Raw genomic sequence first — 24624 nt, forward strand, 5'->3', positions numbered from 1 at the left:
GCTTAGCGTACAGCCTCAGGGTGCTGGATTTGGGGTGAAACCCTCCATGCATGGTAAGGAGCTTTCTTGTCTTTATGTCTGTGGCTTCTATCTCCTCCTTTGCCCAGCCTATTACCCCAGCAGGGTACCTGATCACGGGCAGGGCGTACGTGTTGATGGCCCGGATCTTGTTCTGGATAGCAGCTGGATAGTGTAGTGGTTAGACTACACGCCTTTGGATCAACAAGGTCCGCGTCAGGTGTTGAGGAACCAGGGCACCCTGACGAAAAGTGGGCTACTGGAACAAGAAGGCATCGGTGGGCAAGATATATATATATATATATATATATATATATATATATATATATATATATATATATATGGCTAACCAACCGGACATAGTGGTGGTAGACAAACAGAAGAAGACGGCCGTAGTGATCGATGTAGCGGTTCCAAATGACAGCAATATCAGGAAGAAGGAACACGAGAAGCTGGAGAAATACCAAGGGCTCAGAGAAGAGCTCGTGAGGATGTGGAGGGTGAAGGTAACGGTGGTCCCCGTGGTAATCGGAGCACTAGGTGCGGTGACTCCCAAGCTAGGCGAGTGGCTCCAGCAGATCCCGGGAACAACATCGGAGATCTCTGTCCAGAAGAGCGCAGTCCTGGGAACAGCTAAGATACTGCGCAGGACCCTCAAGCTCCCAGGCCTCTGGTAGAGGACCCGAGCTTGAAGGATAAACCGCCCGCAGGGGCGTGCTGGGTGTTTTTTTTTATATATATATATAGTTAGTATAATTCCAGAATTATACTAACTTTGCCATTTAAAACTTACCACAAGCTATTATAAAAACTTGATCATATCATTAATGACATTTAACCTCAAGCCTGAAATTTTAATTAACACGGCAAGAAGGAACAACTCTGAAGTAATGTTTTTGTAAGCACGGCTTACATTCAAATGATAACTTTCTCTGTGATCTCTGCTGTGCCAAAAGATTGATTAATAATTAAAATATCTTGTGCTCACAGAAAAAAAACCTCTGAGAGATTTATTTCTATCAGGCAGAACTGTTATGGCACATCTACTTACTGATGTGCAAGAAACCCCTATTAACTCTCCTCAGGTACCTGCTCGCACTGTAATGCACTATTCTACTCCCTTAGAGCTGGAATAAGGATGTCCTTGAACATGAAGGCAGAATTTAACAAGGCTGAAACTTTACACTGACATCTTCTGTTATTTGATGTGTTTAGGTAAAGGCAAGACTTTAACATTAAGCCACCTTTAAGACCACTAAGCAGGAGAACGGACCAATAGCGGAATAACAGCAAAAGCAATGCAGAAATTAAAAATAGGGGGGCTAAAACAATTGCATATCAAGAGTACTGATAAGTGCTGATGAGTCTTACAAAGTAGTGCTATACAGAAAACAGAAGGCAGTAAAAAAAAAAAAAACTTTTTTACTTTGATGTTCAGGACAAAATAATTTCATTCATTAAAATGGAAGATAAAAGGGTCACCGTGAGGGTACTTTACTGAACTTTGCTTCAGTGAAAGATCAGGCACAGACAGAAGAGGGGAAAATAACAGTGTATAATATCTACCAAAGTGTTTTCCTAATCACCACAGGGAACCTCCAGGAGAGGAAGACTCTCTCCACACCAGCTCAGATCTGGTATTAACATCATATCCGCTATATCCACTGCAGTCACTCTATGGATATCTTCATGTCCATCTAGCATTAACTTTACGTGCACGCACTGGAGTCTGGTGCATTATGCATAAGCCCTGACAGAAAGCTTCTTGCCTTAATATTGTTTCTCATTAGATTTTGCAGTCTGTGTGAAAAGTTTGTTCAGATGAGTTTTCAAAAGCAATATCAAGTTTGGCAATATCACTGGTTTGAGCAATAATCTCAGTGATTAGCTCAGTCAAACATTGCCGCAAAATATGAACATAAATATGAAAGATGAACACCAGCTTCCAAAGTCTAAAATCTCTGCAGAAATAAACACAATTTGTGGGCTTCATTAGCTGGCACATTTATTATATAACAAGGCATCTTTTCTGCAGTAAAGTAGACATTCAATATTCATTTTTTCCAGCTTGTTTTCTACTTTACATCTTAACAAATATAAGACTCTTCATGTTTTTGTTTGGTCTTCTAAATATTTCTTTCCCACAGCATTATCACAGTAAAAAGCCCAGTGCAACAGGTGCAGGGATGGGAGGTTATAGGTTATGAAGTGTGTCATGGTAAATGTAAAAGTGCTTGAACAAGCACCACATTGAGGCAACATATTTATAGAACATATTTATAGGTGCTTATTATGTAAAATATATGAAGAAGATTCCAACATTCTTGCCTCTCTATCACCAGCAGGGACAGAATATGTGATATTTAGTGGTTCACACTCACCCATTTGGAAAAAACAACATTTTCCCCAGTGTTTTCTATAAGCTTTATGCACACAGCACTGTTTTCAATCAGCTTGCTGAACAGTGACAACCCACAAGCCGGTGGCATATCCCAAGGCACCAAACCCAATCTGGGTGCAGCACAGTCTAAATTTAATAGGACATCAGAAAGCATCCTGTTTCTCCCTGTGGTGAGTGACTCCGAGGAACAGAAACATCTGAACCTTACGTGAGATGCTCTCCACATCTGGCACCCGTCCTGATTGTTTCAGAGGTGTGGGCATGCACCAGCAGCTGCAGCCAACCACTCCCAGATGTTTCTGATAGGCTGAGTGTCTAGCTGTTTGTTAAGCGTGAGGTGATCTTTGATCCTTTAACTGCGTTGGCTGCAGTGTTATTGTGAGGAGGGCCCGAGAAGCTCTGCGAGGCACACAGCGGAAGTGCTGCAACCTCACAGAAAGGCCTGTGGTTCGCTGTGGTGAAAACAGGCATGGTAAAGTGGCTTCAGCTGTGGAAAAGAGCTCTTTGGAAACCACCCAGTATCTCTATCCAGATCCAATTGTGCTACTGGCATCGTAATAGAGGAAATCAACACAAGTATAGTCTATAACCTTGGAGGAGTAAAGTAGTCTTTAAGTGAGCTTTTATGTGAAAGAAATGGAAATCTCTGAAACTTCATAATAAAGCTTAAAACCCTACGAAACCATCTCTGATATTATTTTCAGCAAAGTTGTGCTTTGCTCAGTTTCTGCATGTTTTTTTTCTATCACTACTGAGTGGTGCAACACATGGTGGCAAAAGACCAATATCGTAAATTACCCCTTTTTCCTCTTTTAAGAAGGCGTCTGTCCTGACATGATCACACATGGCTAAAACATCCTGCTCTAACATCCCAAGGCTATAAAGGCCCAACTATCCCTGTCAAAGTCATGTCAGGTTTTGTACACCCACCATTTGGATTCATAGACATAGTATTTTAGGAAACGGTGCACTCAGGCCAAAAATTCAAAAATAAACAGAACATTTGTGGAGAGGGAAGCTGTGCCACTCCTGCTTCCTCCCTCCACTATAGCCTGGTTCCACTATAAGAGCACTTTAGCAACAGATCTCAACAGAACGGAACAACAAATTGTGCATCATACACCATCCCATGAGGTCCACATATGTACCCTTTTTGATGTAAAAAGCATCTGTATTTTCTTACTGTCATCATATTCTAAACTTTTTGTGAATATTAACACTGATATTCAACAAGAGCAAAAAGAAATCCAACACTTGGGATCAGTTTTAAGTTCTCTCTTCATTAATGTCTTACGTAGATGCCCTTTTCCAAAGCCTCTCCATCAATGGACAGCAGTCCTGGTGGCAGTGGAGCAAAAACTAAGCACTACATGGTACTGTGTGAATAATATTATCAAATTTTAGGTTGCTATCTATCAACAGTGTGCCATAATCCCGGAAAACTTATTAAAATATTTCTTTAAGCTACTTCAAACTTACAGGAAATAGAATTACTGCCAACAAAGGTTTGTTTTGACCCTAAAAAAGTCTCAGCAACCACAAGATTTCTCATTTCCACAGGTTCCAGTATGTGACTGAGCAATGAGAAGGGAAAAAAATCTAAGAAAACACAAAGTGATTAAGATCATTTCCATGGAGGCTGCAATTAAATATGTTTAGAGTTTATGTCATTATTCTGACATTTAATTTTTAAAATATTGTTTCTAACATCAACATTCTCTTTACTTTATAATGAGACATTCACCATTATGTGCTTCCTTACGAGTCCCTGCTGTAAACTAATGCAAACTTTATTTGCACATGAAAAAAAAAAACATTTCAAAGACTCTTTTTGAATGCCGAGGCCGGTGGGTTACCTTTATCTTGCTGCATAATTTATGCTCAGCGTGAAAAGTTTCAGAGTTCTTTTTTGATTTGTTTGATTGTTTTTTATTAATTTGTTTTTTTGTAAAACAGTGTCAGCAGAATACTTAGCTCATTTTTCATTTTAATTCTGTTTGTATTACCTGTCACTATTTAATATGTTTGCTCAATTATTAAGGTTATGTTTTGATTTCTTTTGCAATGTCTTGAAGGCATTTGTTGACTAAACATTCTGTTCAGTCTGTAGCTCCAAAAAAGCTGACAATCACTTTTTTGACAAGTTGCATCAGCCTGTAAGCATTACTTTATACATAAAAAATAAATAAACAAATTATAAAAGAGAGGTTTGGTCGAGGTTTTGCGCAAGATGGAAGATGATCCAGCAACTTCTGGTGTTTCGTAAATACTGAAAATTAAATGCTGTTCAATTTGAGTTTAAAATAATGGGCCTGTTTCCTTGACTGAGGGCACAAGTAAGTAAGAGCTCTATAATTCAGTTTAAAAAAATAAACAGTGTGCTGTAACACGTCATATCACATTCATCACAAAGCATCTGTGCCATCTTTGTGGTGTCTCACTTGAGTACATCAGTGAGTTGGAATCAAATCAGATGGAGTAACACTGCAGAAAATAACAGGCTGCAAGTCATTCTGCAAGTCATTATTCGGTGCAAATAAATTCAAATTCTTAAACCAGGCAAAGGTGACCCCTGTTGGCCATGCAATTGAATAAAAAAATTAAGCTTAAACATATTCGTGGGAACACAAGTTACACAAGATGTTATGCTGAAATTCCAGTTTGTGAAATATTACTATCCCATTCAAATTCATTCCACAAAAAAATAATAGCTGTCTTTCTCAACAATCATCAAAAACAGATGTGTGGTTTTGGAAATGCAGACTAGTGTTGTAAAACATATCATGTGTGATGTATAATGCTGCCTGTGTTATGAGGATGTCAGATATTCTGAGAAAGAATTGAGCTCAACCACCAGTTGAACTGCTGGATGTTCTCTTTGCAAATCAAGAAGAATAGACGCTGAACAAGAGGGGAAGGCTGCAAACCAAACACCATGTGACAAAATAGGATATTCAGACCACATAGCTCATTTTAACCTATAGCACTGGTTACTTATCACATCAAAGTCAGCTTTTAGATCTGTTTAGGCAGCGTCTGCAAAAGTTTGCTGAGAGAATAACTGAGAAAAGGCACCACTGTGGTTAAAAACCAGATACACTTTAAATAGGATACAAATCTAAGCCACAACTATGTCTGCATGGCTCAGCAAAATGTGTGTTTTCCCTAACTTATTATGCTTTAGTTAAATATAAAAAACTAGAATAAAGGCTGTTGGAAACTTTGTATCTTGCAGGGGATTTGCAGCATTTGCAAAGCCGGAGAGTTCTTGGACCCCACAAGTTTAAGCAGCAGGTAGAGCTTGTCTGCATGGGGATTTGCAAACATGCATAAATGAAAAGGATGTAAAACTCATACACAGCATGAGGGCCATTCCCTCATAGGTCTCTCTACTTCTTCTTTGTAGTCCAGACTACACAAATCTTTCATTTCAACTATTTGAATTCAACCAGCCCACTTTCATGACTGGATTTTGCATGCTAGCAATGCTATGTGTTGACAACCACAAACACATGTGGATGGTGGAATGTGCGAGCACTAAACGGAGCAGAAAAAAAGGGGTTTCTATCTTTCTGCCTATCTTGAGTTTGTGTTTCTCGTGCAATGACGAAATCTCATCCTGAATACACCCACTGTAGTCAGAACCATCCTGGAAGGTGGTTTTTTGACCAAGTCTGAAAAATGGATGTAGTCTAAGAACTATTGCTGGTGTGATCCCAGTGCAAGATGACATCTGGGGAGGGATTAATCATTGATTGGTGACAGGCTTCATTATTGTAACATTCAATAATTCAAGCTTGAGCAAAATTCTGCAGATCGGATTAAAACTTGTAGCCTGTAAGAAAATGTGAATTACATGATTAAATAGGTGCCTGGTGGTATGAAGAGTTTTCTAGCTTTCTTAAATTCTTTAATATTTAAGCACCCCCCCCCCCCCCCCCCCCATCTCTCTCTCTCTCTCTGTGTGTGTGTGTGTGTGTGTGTGTGTGTGTGTGTGTGTGTGTGTGTGTGTGTGTGAGAGAGAGAGAGACTTAAGGCAAAAGTGAAAGATTTGGATCAAAAGTGTTGTAGACCGGCGCCCTCTTCTTGAATATTAAAATCCTGAATATTAAAAAATACTTCTAAGAGAGTTTTCACACCTAGCCGTCAAGCTAAAGGCAGACAGTATAAAAGAATAAGCTAACTGGTTTTTTTACATGTTTAAGGGATGTAAAATGTCGCAAATTTTATGAAATGTGCATGTGCTTTATGTAAAAGACGGAGGAGACAAAATACATTTTATTTAACTTACATGATAATGCGGAACTAAATTTCAATAGCGAACGTTTCTGGTCGGATGACAATTCCGTTGTACCGCGTTCTGTTTACAGAGCAACGTGGGTGACAACACTTACATGGCAGGATAGTGCATAAAAAAACTCACGTCAGTGGTAATTGTTGTTTGTATATAACAAAATGGGTAAAAAGCGGCGCAACGACGAGTCTGCTGAGTCAGACACTCCGCGGAAAAAAGAAACGATTCCGGAGTTCAATGGGACAGTTTTTAAAGCCATGCTGAAGGACCCGACCACAGCCATGAAGGGTGAGTGATAGTATGTACAAATCATCAGCTTGAAGTAATAATATTGTGTTATGCATTCAGTCAACTATGCATTGTTTTATCGGCATCCCGCCTTTGCCCCCCTCCTTTTTTCGTCTGCAGGACTGGAGAAGTTTATATCGACCGCTAAGAAGTTGCCACGGTCCGACCTGTACGATGTGGTTGAAGGTTATATTAAAATCTCCATGGAGTGTGCAGAGATCTTCAAATTGCTCGAAGGAGAAAAACACGTAGAGAGTGAGGTAAGCTTTAGTTTCTCAGCGGACGGCTCTGGCCCGGCTCACTCTTTCTGAGGTTTCTGAGTTAAACTCTGATCGTGTTTCTGTACAGATGATGCTGATTTTTGGGAGCCTGGAGGCGATCCTTCTAAGGACAGCCAGTGACCTCTCCCATTTCAACATGGTTGGCAATGCCATTGTGAAGAAGACCGTTTTCAGCTACATGAAACTCCTGCAGGGGTCTTTCCGTTCAGCAAACCACAGGTTGATTTGTGGATTTCAGTAGAGCACAATGACACTCAGTTTAAAACCATTCTGGCCTCAAAACCAATGTTGTTTCCCTTTGAACACAGGTTTATCCGCCAGTGTCTCGGTCTTCTGTGCGCCTTGGTCACCCAGGGTCCAGAAGCTGCCAGAGAGGTCTTAAGTCACCTTCACATTAACAAATTTCTGTCTGGATTGGCAAAGATGAAGGATAAGCAGGTGCGATGCAGTATTTGTCCACAGGGTTTATGATGTGCATCAGATTAGTCGTATTCTGTAGATAAATCTTTTCTGGATATTATAATTTTACAGGGTAGACCTGATGTCTGCCAGGCTTTTATCCAGTTTGTGCTCTCTTTCGTGGTGTCTGGTGATAACGCAACAGTCGGACAAATATTAGAAATCAAAGGTAATATTTAGATATAAATTATAATTTATGCAGTGGACTGTCTGTGAGTAACATGTTCATTTGGTATGTTAGAACTCCTGCCAGTGATCCTGAATACAGGTCTGAAGGAGGACCGGATGTCCACAGTCAACCTGATTTTGTCCACATTGAAAACTAAAGTAAGTACTAGTCCAGGACATTTGAGATCAGATCATGGATTTAGTAATAAGATGTATTCCTTTCTGTAGGTTGTTCTAAACAAAGCCATCAGTAAAACACAGAAAGTACGTTTCTTCACACCTGCTGTGTTGGCCAGCATCGCGTCGCTGTATAAATGGAATGGGATTGCAGATGCAACCGTGGATGATAACAGAGTAGGTCGCTTGTTGTTTTGCTGTTTTGTGTCAAAAGAAACAAAGATTGTGTCAGGTCAGTTTACTTTAACATGTCCAAGTAACGTTTTTATTTAATTACATGATATTTTTAAGATGTCGGAAAACACTGAGCTTTCTGGGATGACAGTCATCCGGGAACTCGCTCACAGTTTCCTTCTTGATCTGTGTTGCTCCCGTAAGCATGGTATCAGCTTTCATGATGTCAGCTTTGGCACAGCTGGCAGGTAAGTCATTAACATTCCAATTTCACATTGTCCTTTTCTGAGAACTTCTCATGTGGATCACTGGATTTTACTTCTTTGCAGGCCTGGTAACATTGTTTTGCTCCAGTTTTTGGTGGGGCTGAAACAGGCGACTGAGGATGAACTGGTGGCAGATCTGGTGGTGAATGTGCTGAAAGCTACCCCCGATATTTTGTCCAGATACTTCAAGGAGACTCAGTATGCATATGCTCCGCGCCTCAAAACTACTTGGCAAGACAATGTGAAGCTTCTTAAAAAGGTAACTGTTGGTGGTAAAAGTGTTAAAATAATATCTTATCAGTTTTTAGATGGTAATAGTCACCTTTACATTTCTATATCAGATCTACGAGGCCCAGCCAGAGATATCCACAGTCTTTCAAACTCAGGAGGTCATCCCTCTGCCTCGCTTGCTCTCCATGGTGATGGTGATATCTCTTCCTCCAGTCTGCAACAAGAGCTTCTTCACACAGGGCCTTATTGTAAGTGACTGAGCCTCATAAAATAAACTTATTACTGCAGTAAAGACTGAAAACTTTTTTTTTTACTTAAATGTGTCTTCTCTGATTTGACAGCTTGCCAATACAGGAGCACACCTTACAACCCTGTCGGTGGTCAATTTTATCTTGAAAAGAGCCAGTAAGAACATAGAGTATCTTTTGGATAAGTCTGTGTGGTGCAGCTCAGACCTATACACTGCTGAGATGATGGAGGATTTAGTGCAGCAGTACAGGGAGATGCTCGGCAAGGTAGGTTCAGGAAAGTGCCTTAATAAAAGCAAATGATCCACCTTTAAAGGCTCGAATCATTGTTCATGCTCTGTTCCAGATTTTGCCTGACATGACAAGCATAATTGAAAAGTGGCAGTCACTTAGCAAGAAGGAAAAAGCTGGCTCTGAAGAAAAAAAGGATAAAAGCGAAGGGGATGCTAAACTGACTAAATGCAAAGTGCCTGGTAGTAGCATTCACAGTACATGATTATTGTTTATTCCAAGTAATCCTATTTTTTTTTAAAAACCCAAAAGGATCTGAGTTGATTGTCTTGTGTGCTTTATTTTGAAACAGCTGAAGATACAGCTGAGGTCATTTTGCTGAAGGCTCTGATTCTTCAGGTCCTATGCCTTTACCAGAAAGTGGTGCCGCATCTGGTTAGCCAGTGCAAATTTGACTTCAGCAAGCTTTTAAAGGGTAATGTTTTTGGCATTATTAAGCTCCAACTTTTGCTTTTTTAAAGCTTATTTTTTCCAATAAATGGCTTTTGACACTGTTTTTTTTTATCTGTCCAGGCATTGTGTCAGAGAAAGGAATAAAGGATGAAGTCCCCCCAGTTTTGCAGCACCACGTACTGCAGTTGGCCTTGGATCTTCCCGCAAGCAAATTCTCCTGGTTCCGTATGCAGGTAAGGAAGTTAAATTCTCTGATTTATTTTTATTTTTGGTTTAAAACACATCTATTCTAAATAGTTTTTCTGTGTTTACAGGGTGCTGCAGATAAAGATTCATCATCTGGAGAGAAATCTGTATTTTACCTGCTTCTCAAGATGTTTGTGAGCAGCAGCAGCAGCCACCTGAAAGCCTCCACACAGATGCTTGTTCTAAAAGTAAGGAGCATTTTGCCTTTTCCTCTGTGCTTCCAGTCTGCATTATATGAGACATACTGTATATATTTAGATATTTGAATTAGTGCTTATTTATTCAAGATTGGTCCACTTAGGCAAACAAACTGTAAGCATGTTATATTTTTATATACGAGGGCATCATTCCTGGAGGGATTATATGTATGTTAGCAGATATTTATCTTTTGTAGGGTACAGTTCAATCCTCCATTGAACTTTTTTAAGTTAATGAAATCAGAGCAGCTTAAGCTAAAGTCTTTTAAGGATTTTATTTTAAGAGGTTTATATTCGTGTGGACAAATTTCCTCCTGCAGCACTGCTAAAGCAATTGGTGTCCTGTGTTGTATTTAGGTACTAAAGGACACTGGTGTGTTCGAGCACACCTGGACTGAGCTTGAGCTCTGGCTTGAACAGCTGGCCAGACTAGAGCCAAACCAGCAAGAAACTGTTATTCAGTTCTTGGAGCGGGTAAGTCTTCCAGTTTTTATTTCTTCCTACTTTTCTACATAACCGTCATATTGGAGGTTGGAAAAAATAAAGGTTTTAATCCTTATGCCTGATAATAAACTCTTAAAATCTGTCTCTTGCTCTAGGTGTTGGTTAAACTGGTGTGCAGCTCCTATGAATACACAGATAAAGTGGCCAGCCTGGTCCAGGAAGCAGGTTATCTGCAAGCGAATCTGAGTAGCCAGGAGGGTGACACAGCCAGTGTCCCAGTTTCTCACATAGATGGTCAGCATTTAAATGTGGAATCAACGCTGAATTCTTTAGGGCTCAAGTATGTCCGTGAATGTTTATGCTTTTTACTTTTTCATCTCAGATGTCATAGACATGCTCGATATCATTATGGAGGCCAGTGATGGTGAGTTGGAGGAGTTCGGCCCAGCTGTAAGTGAAGATCTCATCATGCAAACCTTCCCCTTCAGTGCCCTGGTACCCGCTGCCCTGGAGGCCCGAAACAAGCTGCCAGCAGATAGTGGTAAATGATTTCTGCCTCACTTGTGACAAAGAGTGAAATCACAAATTTGCAAAAAAACTTTTAAAGCATGAAATTTGTTATGCAGTATAAGAAGTACAACTTTAAATATAGGGCCAGATTTACTAAACGGGACAAAATTGCATGTGAGTGCAATCACAGACACAGTCAGTTCATTTCAATATCAAGCTCGGAAAATAATACGTTTTCTCCGCATTAAATATCGCTGTAATTAGTACTAAACTGTGTGTCGCAAACTTTAGGAACTTAATTTGCTTGATTTAAATATTCTATTCCTGTATTTTGCACTTTGTGAAAGAATCTCCAACAAACACATTTGCAACAAAATCTCTGAGTTCCCATCTCTTGTAGTAATATTGGCAATCACTGCGCTCTCTTTGTAAATACATTGTGGGTTTTTGTTGTTGTTGTTTTTAATGCCAAAACCCAGTTTAGTGAATCTGGCCCATAGCCTGTAATTAATGTTTAAAAAGACATTTACCCATTCTGTTCATGGACACTTTGATTGAAAAGTAAATGTACTGTGATCTATGATGTTTGTAACCATCTGTCTTTGTGTCTCTTAGGGATGGTATATGAATACTTGGCTGCAGTGCTCTCAGATGTGCTGCACTGTCAGAGAGAGCCGCTCCCTCTCTGTCTGGCTCTGCTGCAGTACGATAAAGAGTTTGTCTCCTCTGAATGCTTTACCTCTCCTCATTCAGCCATTGTATGTTTTCATCAGTATTACTCCAAGTGGCTACCACAGCAGTGCCGTGAAGAATTGGTGGGTTTTTAGTGATACAACGAGATTGCCTAATCAGACATGGTTAGACATAGTACTTGGACTAATACTCTTGTTTATTTTGTTAGTTCCGGTCTTCTGAATGCCATGCAAAAGGATTATCAGATCAAACATCATACACTGCACTGATGAAAGCTGCCTACATCCAAGGTCCAGACACTTTGCTTAAGGATACCTTTAGGAAAAGTGCAGAAGAAGCTTTAGCTTCCCTTTCTCTGGCAGAGTTTCCAGTTGCAATCAAGCAGATATTACTCTACATCAGATCAACTGTGGAAAACTTTGGACTGGTAGGTGCGCAAAACAAGCCCCGTCCTCCTCACATTGTTGAATATGCAAACAGTGCATCATTTCCCTCTTCACAGTTCTCTAAAGACGTAGGAGCTTCCGTGTTGAGGACCTTCATGGAAATACTCGAAAAGATGGTGATCAAGCTCCAAGGCTTTCAGGAGGCAAAAAACTCTGAACTAGCTGTAGAGAAATGCCAAGAAGGACCAGACCTCTTTCTGGAACTTAACCAGTCCTCCACGGTTGAAGTTAATATTCAGCAGGTTAGAAAAATAATGCGTTTACTGTGTTTTTTCAGACTTTGCAATATTCTCCTTTTTTGGAGGGAAGGATTTTTTTTAATGAAACTCTCTCTCTTTAGATCCTTCTTTCAGCTCTTGGCTCCGTCTTCAAGCATCCATATCTGGAGCAGTGGTTTCTGGCTCTGGAGCTATCTGCCATGCCTCCTCACTCTCTAAACCCTGTCAGACTTAAGCACTTGTGTTCACTGATGACAGATAATATTCTGGTCCTCCTGAAGCTCTGTGCCCCTGTTCTTCAAGAACTAAATCATCTAGAGCTTCTGAGGAGCTACATGGGAGCTTTAGAAAGAGCTGCTCTTCAGGAATTGGTGGAGAAGGGCTCTAAACCGGCAAAGAAACACTCCAGAACTTTCCAGGGCCTCCTGTCTCTGCACAACTACATGGATTCCGGTAATTTGAGGGAAGTTGTCTCCAAGTTGCTTCTCCTCCCACACAACAGCCTCATCTCCCCCAGTAGCAGTAAGGGGGCAAATTTTGAGCTCAGCATTTACGGTCAGGCAGCTCTACAGATCCTCACAGAGTGTAAATATACGGCCTCCCAGGACCATGGCACATTTCTGACACAGGCACACCTCTTTGGTCTGGGCACCCTGCTGCTGTCCTGTTCCAAGCCTGCACTGGAGGCATTCTTGCTCCAGTTTCTATCCAGTGAGCCAAGCAGTGCAAAACTCCTCCACACAGATGTGCTGTTGCACTGTCTCCAAAGACCACTCTCAGACTCTCTGGCTATCAGCTCTCTCCTGCTGCAGAACTGCTCCACTCACCGGCTCCGGTTTGAGATGTGGTGTCTTGAACCTGAAAACATGGAGAAGCTTTCTGACCAATCGGAAGCCTTCCTTCCACTGATTAATATGTACTTACGTGTGGCAAGCAGAGAGGACCCAGCCAGACCCAAAGATGGTACGTACTGAAACAAATAATTGTTACTCTTTTATCTCGTATTGCTATATATACTAATTGAGGTATGCTTGGTTGCTGCTGTTTCATAGTGCAAAAAGACATTTTGAAAGCCTTGAAGCAAGGGTTACTCGCCAAGTTCTCCCAGTGTGTTCTGGGAAACCTGACAGAAGAGTCCGGAGCCCAGCTTACGGAAACTCTAGGCAGTTTGATAAAGCTCTCTGCAAACAGCAAGGACATCGGGGATTTGATCAACAGTCTTCCCAGTGCTCTTCAAAATGTGGACAGTTTTGAAAGGTGAAATTTATAGTCGCACTACAAAACTACAAAAAATAAATGAAATGATCCTGTCAAAACTTACTTGATGAATATTCTTTGCTCTTTCAGATGGCAACTAGTAGATGTTATCAGTGACAAGCTGGCTGATTGCCCAGAAGAACAGGAAAAATGGAGGAAGTCTGTCGCCACTGCAGCTATCAAGTGTCTCATTGCCTCTTACAGTCACTCGAAAGATCAGGCTACTTCCCCATTAGAGCAGGAGCACAGCATCTTAAAAAGACTACAGCGAGTGCTAGTGGGTTTACTTCACGCATACATTTTGTAAGTTTTAAACTTTTTGCATTTCCTAACTTACTTTCTTTATACAGATATCCAAAGAAGACATCACTGCATCTGAGTGGAACAATTTTGTCAAAAATGGACTAAAGTAGGTTATCTATTTAAATCCATTTTGCTATTTAATGTTTCATAACTTTTGCTGAGTGACTGTAAAATATTCTTAAATCTTTCAGATATCGCTACAGAGATCACCACTTCCTGAACACTCTGAGCAGCCTGTTGGAAGTGATGTATTGTGGCACTGAGGTTCAAAAGGACCTGATACCTTTACCCACTCTTTACACAATGATCTCCAGCCATTCTCTGTTCCTGCCCACCATGCTGGACTCTGAAGAGGCTAACAGCTGCCAGATTAAAGGTACAATGCAATAAAGATTTTTTTTTTTAAAGATTCCAAATCACAATTTAATCACAAAAACACACATTTGTTGTCAATTTAGAAGAGTTGGTATTCCTCCTACTCTGTCTGGTGAAGAAAAGCCAGAGTGTCTGCAACATCAATCATTTTGTTGTACTTTTGGGAGCATACGGAGCTACGCTGAGTACTTCAGGTAAAACAAGAAAACCTGTTTTCTTTTTTCTTTTTTTGCGTTTTTATTGTCTTATCCTCTTATATCTTCTTCTGTTTTGCAGATCAAAAATTGTTGCTGCTTCTTCAGGAATATGAAAGAAACCAAGTCAGCCTGCTGAAGTTCCAGTAGGTTGAATTCATCTTTTTATGTTCTAAATGCTAGAAGTGTGCTTGTTTAATACAAAAACTCAGTGTGAGTTTTCAACTGCAGGTCATTGTTGTGGGGCCCAACAGCAGTGGAGCACCACAAGACCAGTAAAAGCCTGGGAGCTTCTCTGTGGAAGCAGACCAGCTCAGATGACCTGTTGGCTCTCCTCAAACCTGACAAGATGTTGCAAACTATTGCACACTTTCCACAGCAGCGCAAAATCATCCCGCAGGTTAATGTTTAACATCATATTTACTTTTCAGATTTACACCGATCAGGCATAATATTATGACCACTGACTGATGAAGTGAATAAAACTTATTATGTGTTTATCATGCCGTATGTTAGTGGGTGGGATCAATGAGGGAATAAGTGAACATTTTGTCCTTAGAGTTGATTTGGTGGAAAGAGGAAAAATTGGCAGTTGAGGATTTTAGCAAGGGCCAAATTCTGATCCCTGGTCCCTGTTCTCCGTTCCAGCAGATAAACGTCTATAGGTCAAACTCCTGAAAAAGTTCATGCTGGTTCTGATAGAAAGGTATCAGAATGCCCAGTTTATCATAGATTGGTGTGTATTGGGCTGCACAGCTGCAGACCAGTCAAAGTGCCCACGTTGACCCTGCATGCTGTCGGGGGTACCAACAATGGGCACATGAGCATCACAACTGGACCTCGGATGGCTAGCTGCATCACTTACCTGGGAAACACCTAGCACCAGGATGCCTTATGGGGAAAAAAGCAAGCCACCGGAGGCAGCCTGATGCTTTGGGAAATCTGTAGCTGGGAAACCCTGGGTCCTGCCATCCATTTAGATGTTATTTTGGCATGTAGCACCTACCTAAGTATTGTTCCAGACCATGTACAGTTTTTCATGGAAAAAGGCCTCTTTCAGCAAGATAATGCACCACAAATGCTTTGGTTCAGGAGTAGTTTGAGGAGCACAACAACAAGATTGAAACTTGACTTGTCCTCTGAATTCTCCAGATCTCAATCCAGTCAAGCATCTGTAAGATGTGCTGGGCAAACTAGTCTGATTCATGGGGCCCCGCCTTGCAACTTACAGGGCTTAAATGATCTGTTGCTAACATGGACTCCACCAGATTCTTCAGGGGTCTGGTGGAGTCCATGCCCAGACGGGTCAGGGCTGCGCTGGCAGCAAAAAATAAGGTTATGCCTGATCGGTGTCAATTAGTGGTAAATGACACACTGCATTATATGTTTGTGTAATGTACATGTTCTTACCCTCTCTCAGGAAAGCACGGAGCCACTCTACAATAATAATAAAGTGAAAGACCTTGGGAATTTGTATGATCCGTGTTTTCTGTTGCCTCTGTTCAGCGCCATATTGCGGCCAGGTATCATATTTCACTGGTTGTCGTCACTCAGTATAATTAGTTTTAATTATCACTTCTTATATCTGTTGCGTATTTCCTCCTCTTTGACAGAATGTGTTATTGACTGCCTGAAGTTTGTATCCAGCCACGCTCTTGGAGTAACTGTAATGGCTCTGAGTAGCTATGATCCAAAGGTGAGGGCGGCAGCGTACCACGTGCTTAGCTGCTTCTACCAACATCTGGAGGGTGCTCAGTTCAGAGAAAAGAGACAGGTAAATATTAGAGACTTCTTATGTGTGTGTGTGTGTGTAAATGTTGTGTGTTTGGAAACACTGACGGGCTTGTTTTTGTCTCACAGCTGCTCTACTTGATGGACATGGTAAAAAATGGAATTCAGCAACAGAATCAAAGACTCCCATTTGTCATGACCACTTACATCACCAAAGTGGCTCAGCAGATGCTCAAACCTGGTGTGTAACCCTGAAAACTTGAATATCTTTCTGCTGACATAACTCTTATTATTTACTAAGAGATGCTTTTTAGGTTGAAAGTAGGTTTTAGGCTAATCTATCCTGAATAAGAATCACAGTCATGGTTTGCACTTGTTTTTCTATCTACCGTTTCCTGTAATAACAAAAGAATCCTTGACCTTCACATGTTTGTTCGCTTTTCCCAGAGGACCACATGTACGTGGTGCTGAACAGATTTCTGCTATCCCACCAGAGTTTGGACTTCAGAAGAGTCCCTGAGTTTTTTAAGCTTTTCTACAGTTTTGACTTGGAGGTAAAGAAACTGGTGAAAACACTGTTTTTGTATTCTGGTGCCGTCTGGTGTTAAACATGATTGGTGACGCTTCCTTGAACTTAAATGACTATCCAAATAAACTCCTCTTGGATGAGCAACCTTTATCGGTTTGTTTGCTTAGCTCAGGCCTTTTTTTAGACTGTTATCCGTTTTTGTGAAGGGTTGAAAGACGTGGGAGTCGTGACTGTTTGTGTTTTCTTTCTTTCTGCAGCACAAGGTGGAACGTGAGTGGATTCTAAGCGTGCTGGAGCAAGGGATGAAAGATGGACACTGCTATGACCTGTGCAACCAGCAAGGCATCTTTCAGATCCTTTTAGGCTTCAGCAGCAGCCCTCTGTGTGATGAACACTTCCAGGTACACGCTTGTCTGTCTGTAGTTGTCACCATTTTTTCTAGTTGAGTTTTGAAGAAACCTTCATTTTAGATCAAGACAATATGTCCTAAAAAAGTTAAATCTAAAGGAAGATTGAGCCTTTCAAACTTTTGTATTACTATTGGGTGATATATTGACATTTTCAGACCAACCAGGGCCTTTATGGTTTGTTTTGTCTCACTAATCTCTCTCCTGACAGCATTTTTGTATCTGTGACTGTTCAAGGTTTGGCATGACAGCGAGCTTGTCTTTCTTGCTGATTTATGTGAATATGCTCTCACTGATATAGTTTCCTCCAAGGGCTTAGATTTGTGTCAAAATATTTACCATGCTATCAATTTCTTTCTAAGCAAGACTTGATGTCTGTGTTCTTAAATTCAACCCCTACAGCAACCAGTTTCACACGTGTATAATATGATTCTACGTAGAATAAGATTAGGATTTGCTGGTTAATTGGTTCTTGGTTGAAAACCATTTCAGACGACTCATGGTACACTCAAATGTTTCCACATTACCACGTCGTTCAAACAGTAATTTATCCATCTGTTTGCCCACTATGTTCTAGATGTCAAACATCCTGTGTCTTTAGGACATGTGCTTTCTCCTTGAATCTATTTCATAGTTACTTCTGTAATAGAAGGTTTATGGATGTACTAAAGTAGGACATGTACAGGGTTGGTGTGATAGAGGAGGATGCTAAGAATATGGTGAGATCGGGGGCAAATGAGCTGCTGTGATTTCAGTCATTTCTAGCAAACTTAAAATCTGACCCCTTTGCTGCCAGCTTTGGGGGAGTTCACTATTCAGGTGGATCGCTGGGGCCAACTTAATGCAGTTGCTTTTGCCTCTCTGCACACCCAGCAACTTATTTTGTGTGATGAGAAGGAAAGAAAACATCATGCTGTACCCGGTGGATTCAGGAAACTGTTGTTTTTGGGGCTCGAAAAGATTAGAAAATTAGTTTGCATGCAGAACAAAAGTTATTATAGTTAACTACAGCTAAACATAAAATGTAAAACTGGAAATGAAAACAAATTATAGTTTACTAAAGTAAAAATAAAAACAGATTGTTTAAAAAACAAAAACTACTGAAATAATCTTTTTGAACTTGAAATGTTTGAAACTAAAATAAAAATATAGAAGAAATATCCTTAGTTTTAGTATTAATGTTAGTTTGGCACAATTTGTTATTTACTTAATATAATTAAGTTGTCTCATGAGCCCTCGATCAATTTTTGTGACTATGGATGTGAAAAAGTTGTTTTTATTGTAATAGCCATACTAAATGCTACCGTTAGCATATAACTGCTGTGATATTAATAAAGAAAAGGACTTAAACTAACGCTGAAACTGATACAATTGATAAAAATTAAAGTAAAACTAAACATTTTCAAATAATAAAAATACTAGCGGTTACCAGTGCTGCCCCTCAGCCTCCTAGTAGATGCACCTATTGTATGAATATGAAAATCCTAGGTGACTTTCTTCTTGAGTTAACGCATTCACAGAATTTTCAGAAAACTTGACCTCTGAATTTGAGGTCGAGGTCACTGAGATTTGAACTCATACTTCACCTCATTCTCAAGTTATCGCATTCACACTTATTCGTCCCGGGTGAGGTGACGACAATACCCTATCAGCATTTGACGTCTGAGGACTGAAAACTAACCTGAAACAAGCAAACCCACTCTGGAAACCTATTGAAGCTAAAATGAATTTTTTTAAAAATTAAAACAAGATAAAAACTCACTAGAAAATAGAAAAACTATAACAACTCTGTGCAGAATGGACTACACATTACTCAGCTATTACTGCGTATAATGAAAAACACCAATAATAAGATAGTTATTCATTACACTAGTAGGTTATAGAGCCAAATCCTTCACATAATGAAGAAAGAGATCAGAAAGTACCACCGTAAAGTTCTGAAAACGAACACATTTTTGAGGATAAGGTGCGTGATTCTCTGAAATGTACACAAACAGGAAAAATAAGAATATCACGTACATGTATTTCTCACTTTTTAGGCACAGATCATCAGGGTGTTGTGTCAGGCTGCTCGTGTGACCAAAGCGGCGCATAACCTCACCAAGACCTCTGGGCTCCTAACCTGGATAATGCAAATAGTTGAAAAAAGGTGAGCCTTAAATTAAGGTTTGCTGTTAAATTTTGGTTCTTTATTTTGATATTTAAATTTTTATTTTGATATTTTAATGATGATTTTCATCAGTTACATATTTGTTACATATGTCTGTTTTTAATTGACAGGAATCTGGATTGGCAGCTGCTGTGCGCCATCATCGATCTGTTTCATGTGCTGTGGTTTACGGCCCTCGGGCAGAAGGAGAAGCAGGTGGATGAAGCAAAGACCTCCTTATCTGCTGAGGAGAAACCTCAGAGCTTTGTGAAATGTCTTCCTCCGCCACTCATCAGTGAATTCTTATGTGTGGCGTCAACTATCACGAGACATCTCGGGTAACGTGTCTCATCCATCATTCAGGGCTGTTAGAAAGTCCACACCTCGGGCACTTTACCCAAAACTTTTATTCACACGTGCAGTGATGAAACCTAAGATGTCCAGTAAATGTTAACTGTCTTTTGATGAAAGATGTCATTGTTTCATCTCCTTCTGACAGGTTGGGTTTGAAGGCTGCTCAGCTCAGCTTGTTTCTACAGACTCTTTGCTCTGTGCTGAAGCATCGTGCGACTGCTCTCCATGTAAGCAAACAGGCAGACCGGCTCACGCTCCAGCCACAGCCTCTGTCCTGCACCGAAGCCCTCGCTCTGCTTCACTGCTGGGCCTCCTCGTCCCACAATACAGAACTTCTTACCCAAATACAAGCCTTGTCAGAAAAGCACAAAGTGAAGGAGGTGATGGGTGAGTGCTTTTAACAAATTCTAACATACAGAGAATCTTGTACAGTTGCCACGGTAGTCTTTGATGGACACCCTCCAAGCCCATAATGGAAAAGGAGATACTGATCATTTTTCAACCCTAAACAAGCCTTATTTAAACAGCTAATTAAAAAAACTACCAGTTGAAACTTAACAGCATGAACATGATAAACATATATGAGGTGTTTGAATGAAACTAACTGGTATAAAAATGTGGTATGACCCACTTTGTACCCATGTTTGCAGTTGTGATTAAGATACTTTGTAATATCTTTACTTTGTGTAGCTTTGATAACTACTTGCTATCTCTAAATAGTAGATACTTCATATTTGATATTTATATGGTTTTATGAATGTGCCTGATTTGCAGCCAAACTCAGAAACTTGGCCTTAGAGTTAAAAGTAAATGCAAAGGAACGGCTGACGAAAGAACAGCAATAAAAATCAGGCTTAACAAGTGTCATGTTTATAAAGAAGTGGAAAATTTAGAGTTTTGTTATTTTGCATTGTCACATTGTATATCGTTTTGTCCATATTCCTCTTTAGGGATGAGAAAGGATAAGGCCCGAGTTAAGAGCTCCCTTTCCCACGTCTATGTGCGAAAAGAAAAGTTGGCAGAAGACACAGAGACCGAAAATGAAGATAAGAGTCTTCTGACAGAGTGTAAACTTTACCTCACCAATATCTTTGTTCACTGGGAGCCTGCTTTCCAACTCTGTGAACCCCAGCCAGCTCTGCCAACAGACAAGCTGGATCCCAGCTGGCTGGCCAGGATTACTGCGCACCTGGTTACAAAGTGGTCCCTGAGGTGCTTGGTGGAGGACGCGTATGATGAAAACAGGGCAAAAGAATTCTTGCTCTGGCTTGAAAAGGCTGTGATCAAACACACAAAAATTGTGGATGTTGTACTGCTTGATCTTGGCTTGAAAGCGGACCTCCTTCGGCTCTACCATCAGGCCTTTGAAGCTCACTGTCACTCCAGCATTTCAGCAAGAGCAGAAACCTTACAGCTTTTCACCAAGATTATGATCTCCTTGCTAGAGATCCAAGGCAACCTTCCAGAGCTGCATCAGGCAGTTGTCTCTGCTTGCATCCCAGAGGTCACACATGATCAGACTAGACTTGGTAAGAGCCTGCTACTTTTTCCAAACCCTTATTCTGAAATTGTAACTGATGAGTTATCTCAGTTAAACAAGTGGGATGTAGTGTTAACATATATAGTATGAAAGGATTTAAAATTGAGATTATTGTCCCGGTCCCTAGATGTCACAATGCTGCTGCTGCTGCTGCAGGAAAGTTACATTAACAAACATAATTACTTACAAAAGATGGAAGCCCTGGCAAAAGCATACTGCTTTTACACTTTTGGTAATTACCAGAATCGTTTATTTTGTCATTTTTAATCTGCCAGTATGCAAAATATCTTTAACTGAAATGATATTTTTAGGACTTAAATACAATTATTGTTATTAGCCATGGCTTTTCAAAATTACTGGTTTATAAAAGGGAAGGAACAATAGTAAAGCACATTTTTATATTTTTATTAAGATGATAAATTAGAGTTGCTTACTTGCATTCCAGAAGAGAAAAAAATAGTTTTATTGGTTAAATGATTAATTTCTGACTCCTCAGAGAAGCTCAAATGTGGGAATAAAAATGTTTGAAATTCCTCACTTGTCCTCGAAACGGTGAAATGTTGAGAACTCGCTGAAAAGGAAAAGGAAAAAGTTTGCACTTCGTGGTGCTGCATGGTCTTTGAGACAAACAGGGAAATACAGAAATTATTGTCACAGTGAGGTCGAGCATGCCCTGAAGTCAACTGCTGAACTGGTATTCACGAAAAGGCCCAGAGGAAGAAAATGAAGCAGAAAATGAAAACTTACAGAAGTGGATGTGAATCAACTTAAGATTTTAAGTACTAGAGACAGAAGGAAACCAGTGTTGATCTTCAAGTAGAGATAAATGCTTCTAGATCAGTCTGAGAAGGTCTCCACAATTACCTCCACAATTTATTCAGACAACTGAATAAAGAAGACTTAAAAGGAAGAGTAGCTGCTGGTATAAAGACATTATTGGGGCCTGTAAACATCCAGAAACATCTCGGATTTGCCAAAGAACACAGATGGTAGACTGTAGATAACTGGAAAGAGGTACTTTGGAGAGACGAATCTAAGTTTAAACTCTTGCACAGAAACTGTTTGGCTCATATACCAACAGGACAATGACCCCAAGCATACTTGAAAGCTGTGCAGAAACTATTTGACTAAGAAAAAGGAATTTAGACTGATGGTCATGTCAAAGTCCAGACTTGAATCCTTCAGAGATAGTTTGCACAAACAAAGAGAACAGCTGGAAACTATTAATTTAGTAACAAAAGAGATTGCAATGCCAGCAAGAATGACAACTCCTGTTAGGATCAAAGGATTTTGCCTAATAAATGGCATAATATTTAGTTTTAAACACGTTTTAGAGATTTCTTAAATATTCTTTTCTTTTTTTTGACAGGTGGTCTAAGAAATGGTTGAATATTCTATATTTGGTGTTTTTTAACAAAATGAAGTTATGAATTCAACTGTATATTCTCTACATTGATTAGATACTCTGTATTTGCCACATTTGTCAAAGCATGAACTAAAAAAAGAAAGCCTACAGTAATAATATATATTGTCAAACATATTTTAATCGTGATGTAGAATCCATCGTACGTAAAAATATACATTTAAATATAGAAGAAAATAGTAAATACATGTTTACATTTTCTTTTTCAGTATCTTTAAAGTCCCAAAGTGACAATAAGTTTTAATAGGTTGTTTTGTAAATGAGTTTGATGTCTTGTTTTCTTGTTTCCAGAAGCAGGGTTGTCTCTGCTGTCACTGTACATCCATGAGGTGTGGAGTGGAGCCACATCGGCTGATCTCTTCCTGTCTCATGTCAGTTTGGTGACCGGAGCCAAGTGCAAGAAAGTGAAATCATCCCAAAAGAAAGTAGACATAAGAGCCATCTGTAATGACATCATCACCATGAAGAGTTGAATATATAAATTATATGTGAACACTTAATGTGTTCTTTAAAATAGACCAAATGAGACTTCACATACTTCTGTTCAGCTGCATTTATTTCCTGTAAATAGACTTAAAATATTTTGTAAACTTTTGTAAAACCGTCTTGTCATAAAATGTTGATTTACAAATCTGTTGTCAATTTGAACGTTATTTTAAACTCATTAACCTCAAGTGTGCCTGCAAGTGTGTGTGTGTGTCTTCAATCACCGTTTTTTATTTTGAAATTTGCTGCTTTATTATTCATTTTCAGTCCAGTCCTTGTACCTGATATTTTTATAGGAATATCTTTTGTTAAGCCACCTAATTCTGACCTATGAATCATTCAAGTATAAAGAAAATTCACTTAATGATAAACTAGTGTTGTCTAAACATAACAAACAACTTGACAAAAGACTAATTTTAAATTGTATCTTTAAAAATAATTGGTACTTCTGGTTTTGTGCGTATTAATTGTCCTTATATTGGGAAGTCACAAAGAAGGAAGAGCATGTGGATGGAAGCATAACTTATGTTAAGCTATGCTTTGTTTGCAGGTGGAATTCTTGACATTGTTTCCTTTAGTATAAAACTAAGGACATATGTATCAAAATAAGACATCTAAGATTTTTGTTCATATTTTTATGTAGAGTACTGTCCCAAAGTCTTGGGCCACCCCTACACGTCTTCATATTTTGCTTGCAAGGAATCAGAAATCTAGTAATTTTTAGTCATGTTCATGCAAAACGGGGGGAAAAAAACAACAAATGACGTGACGCAGGACCTGTGAGATGCATTTAAACCTTCAGTTTTGTTCATCTACTGCTCACCAAGACCTTTAGAAATAGTCTCAGTGGAAGGGTTGCTGGCAAGAAGCCATTCTTACGGAAGGAAAATGAAGTGAAAAGGCTGAGGTGTGACAAGTTACACAAGAACTCCTGAAAATCGGTGGCAAAGGGTCTTATGGTGTGATAAATCCAAATGTAAAATTTTTCATTCAAACCATTGTGGAAATGTATGGAGGAGGTACAACAGTGGGTGTCTATAGCCTTTTTTTTTTTTTTAAGTGGAGGCTCTGTCATGGTTTGGGGCTGCCTTTCAGCCTGTGGTATTTGACATCTTGTCATTAACACAGTAAAGTATTTTTAGAGTTTGATTGGCAACAACTTCATTTTTCAGCATGACAATGATCCCAAAACACTGAAAAAACACAATGAAAGTTGTGGATTGATTTGGACCTCAATGAAGAGCTTTAAATGTTCTTCAAGAAGCTTGGAGAACCATTCCTGAAGAATTCTTAAAGAAACTACAAAAAGTCAGTCATACAAAAGGCGACTTTAAAACTTGTTAGAACTATACAAAGTCTGTTTTGCCTTGTATACCGTATGTCCCTGTATGTTTACATGCTCCCATTTACCTAGTAAAATGCAAAGAAATGAG

The 24624-nt window shown here is 39.7% G+C and overlaps 1 protein-coding gene across 1 annotated transcript; it reads left to right on the forward strand.

The window, feature by feature from the left end:
• Window positions 1–6765: 6765 nt before the first annotated feature.
• On the forward strand, window positions 6766–23336 carry urb1 (URB1 ribosome biogenesis homolog). The gene is made up of 39 exons (XM_086262102.1): window positions 6766–7001; window positions 7122–7261; window positions 7350–7501; window positions 7591–7720; window positions 7814–7910; window positions 7983–8068; window positions 8138–8263; window positions 8378–8508; window positions 8590–8785; window positions 8868–9005; window positions 9099–9272; window positions 9352–9478; window positions 9589–9711; window positions 9810–9922; window positions 10004–10123; window positions 10490–10606; window positions 10732–10870; window positions 10959–11117; window positions 11702–11901; window positions 11988–12206; window positions 12282–12467; window positions 12566–13406; window positions 13496–13700; window positions 13791–13977; window positions 14051–14109; window positions 14195–14379; window positions 14462–14572; window positions 14655–14718; window positions 14804–14972; window positions 15993–16095; window positions 16186–16346; window positions 16433–16544; window positions 16751–16857; window positions 17090–17233; window positions 19279–19388; window positions 19520–19726; window positions 19888–20129; window positions 20693–21271; window positions 22997–23336. The coding sequence occupies exons 1-39, from the start codon at window positions 6875–6877 to the stop codon at window positions 23176–23178; spliced, it is 6768 nt and encodes a 2255-aa protein (XP_086118228.1). The 5' UTR covers window positions 6766–6874; the 3' UTR covers window positions 23179–23336.
• Window positions 23337–24624: the final 1288 nt, after the last annotated feature.

Source organism: Aulonocara sp. 'chitande type north' Nkhata Bay, linkage group LG14 (genome assembly GCF_057382095.1).
Source record: "Aulonocara sp. 'chitande type north' Nkhata Bay isolate Kocher_YH1m ecotype deep benthic linkage group LG14, A_spYH_male_GT1.1, whole genome shotgun sequence".
Classification (NCBI taxonomy): domain Eukaryota; kingdom Metazoa; phylum Chordata; class Actinopteri; order Cichliformes; family Cichlidae; genus Aulonocara; species Aulonocara sp. 'chitande type north' Nkhata Bay.

Bases quoted from the DNA above. Each gene is read 5' to 3' on its own strand.
- urb1 (XM_086262102.1), top strand. From the start codon at position 6,875: ATGGGTAAAAAGCGGCGCAACGACGAGTCTGCTGAGTCAGACACTCCG. The intron at 14,110-14,194 runs GTAGGTTATCTA...TAAATCTTTCAG, and splicing joins TTTGTCAAAAATGGACTAAA to ATATCGCTACAGAGATCACC. The intron at 16,858-17,089 runs GTAAAGAAACTG...TTCTTTCTGCAG, and splicing joins TCTACAGTTTTGACTTGGAG to CACAAGGTGGAACGTGAGTG.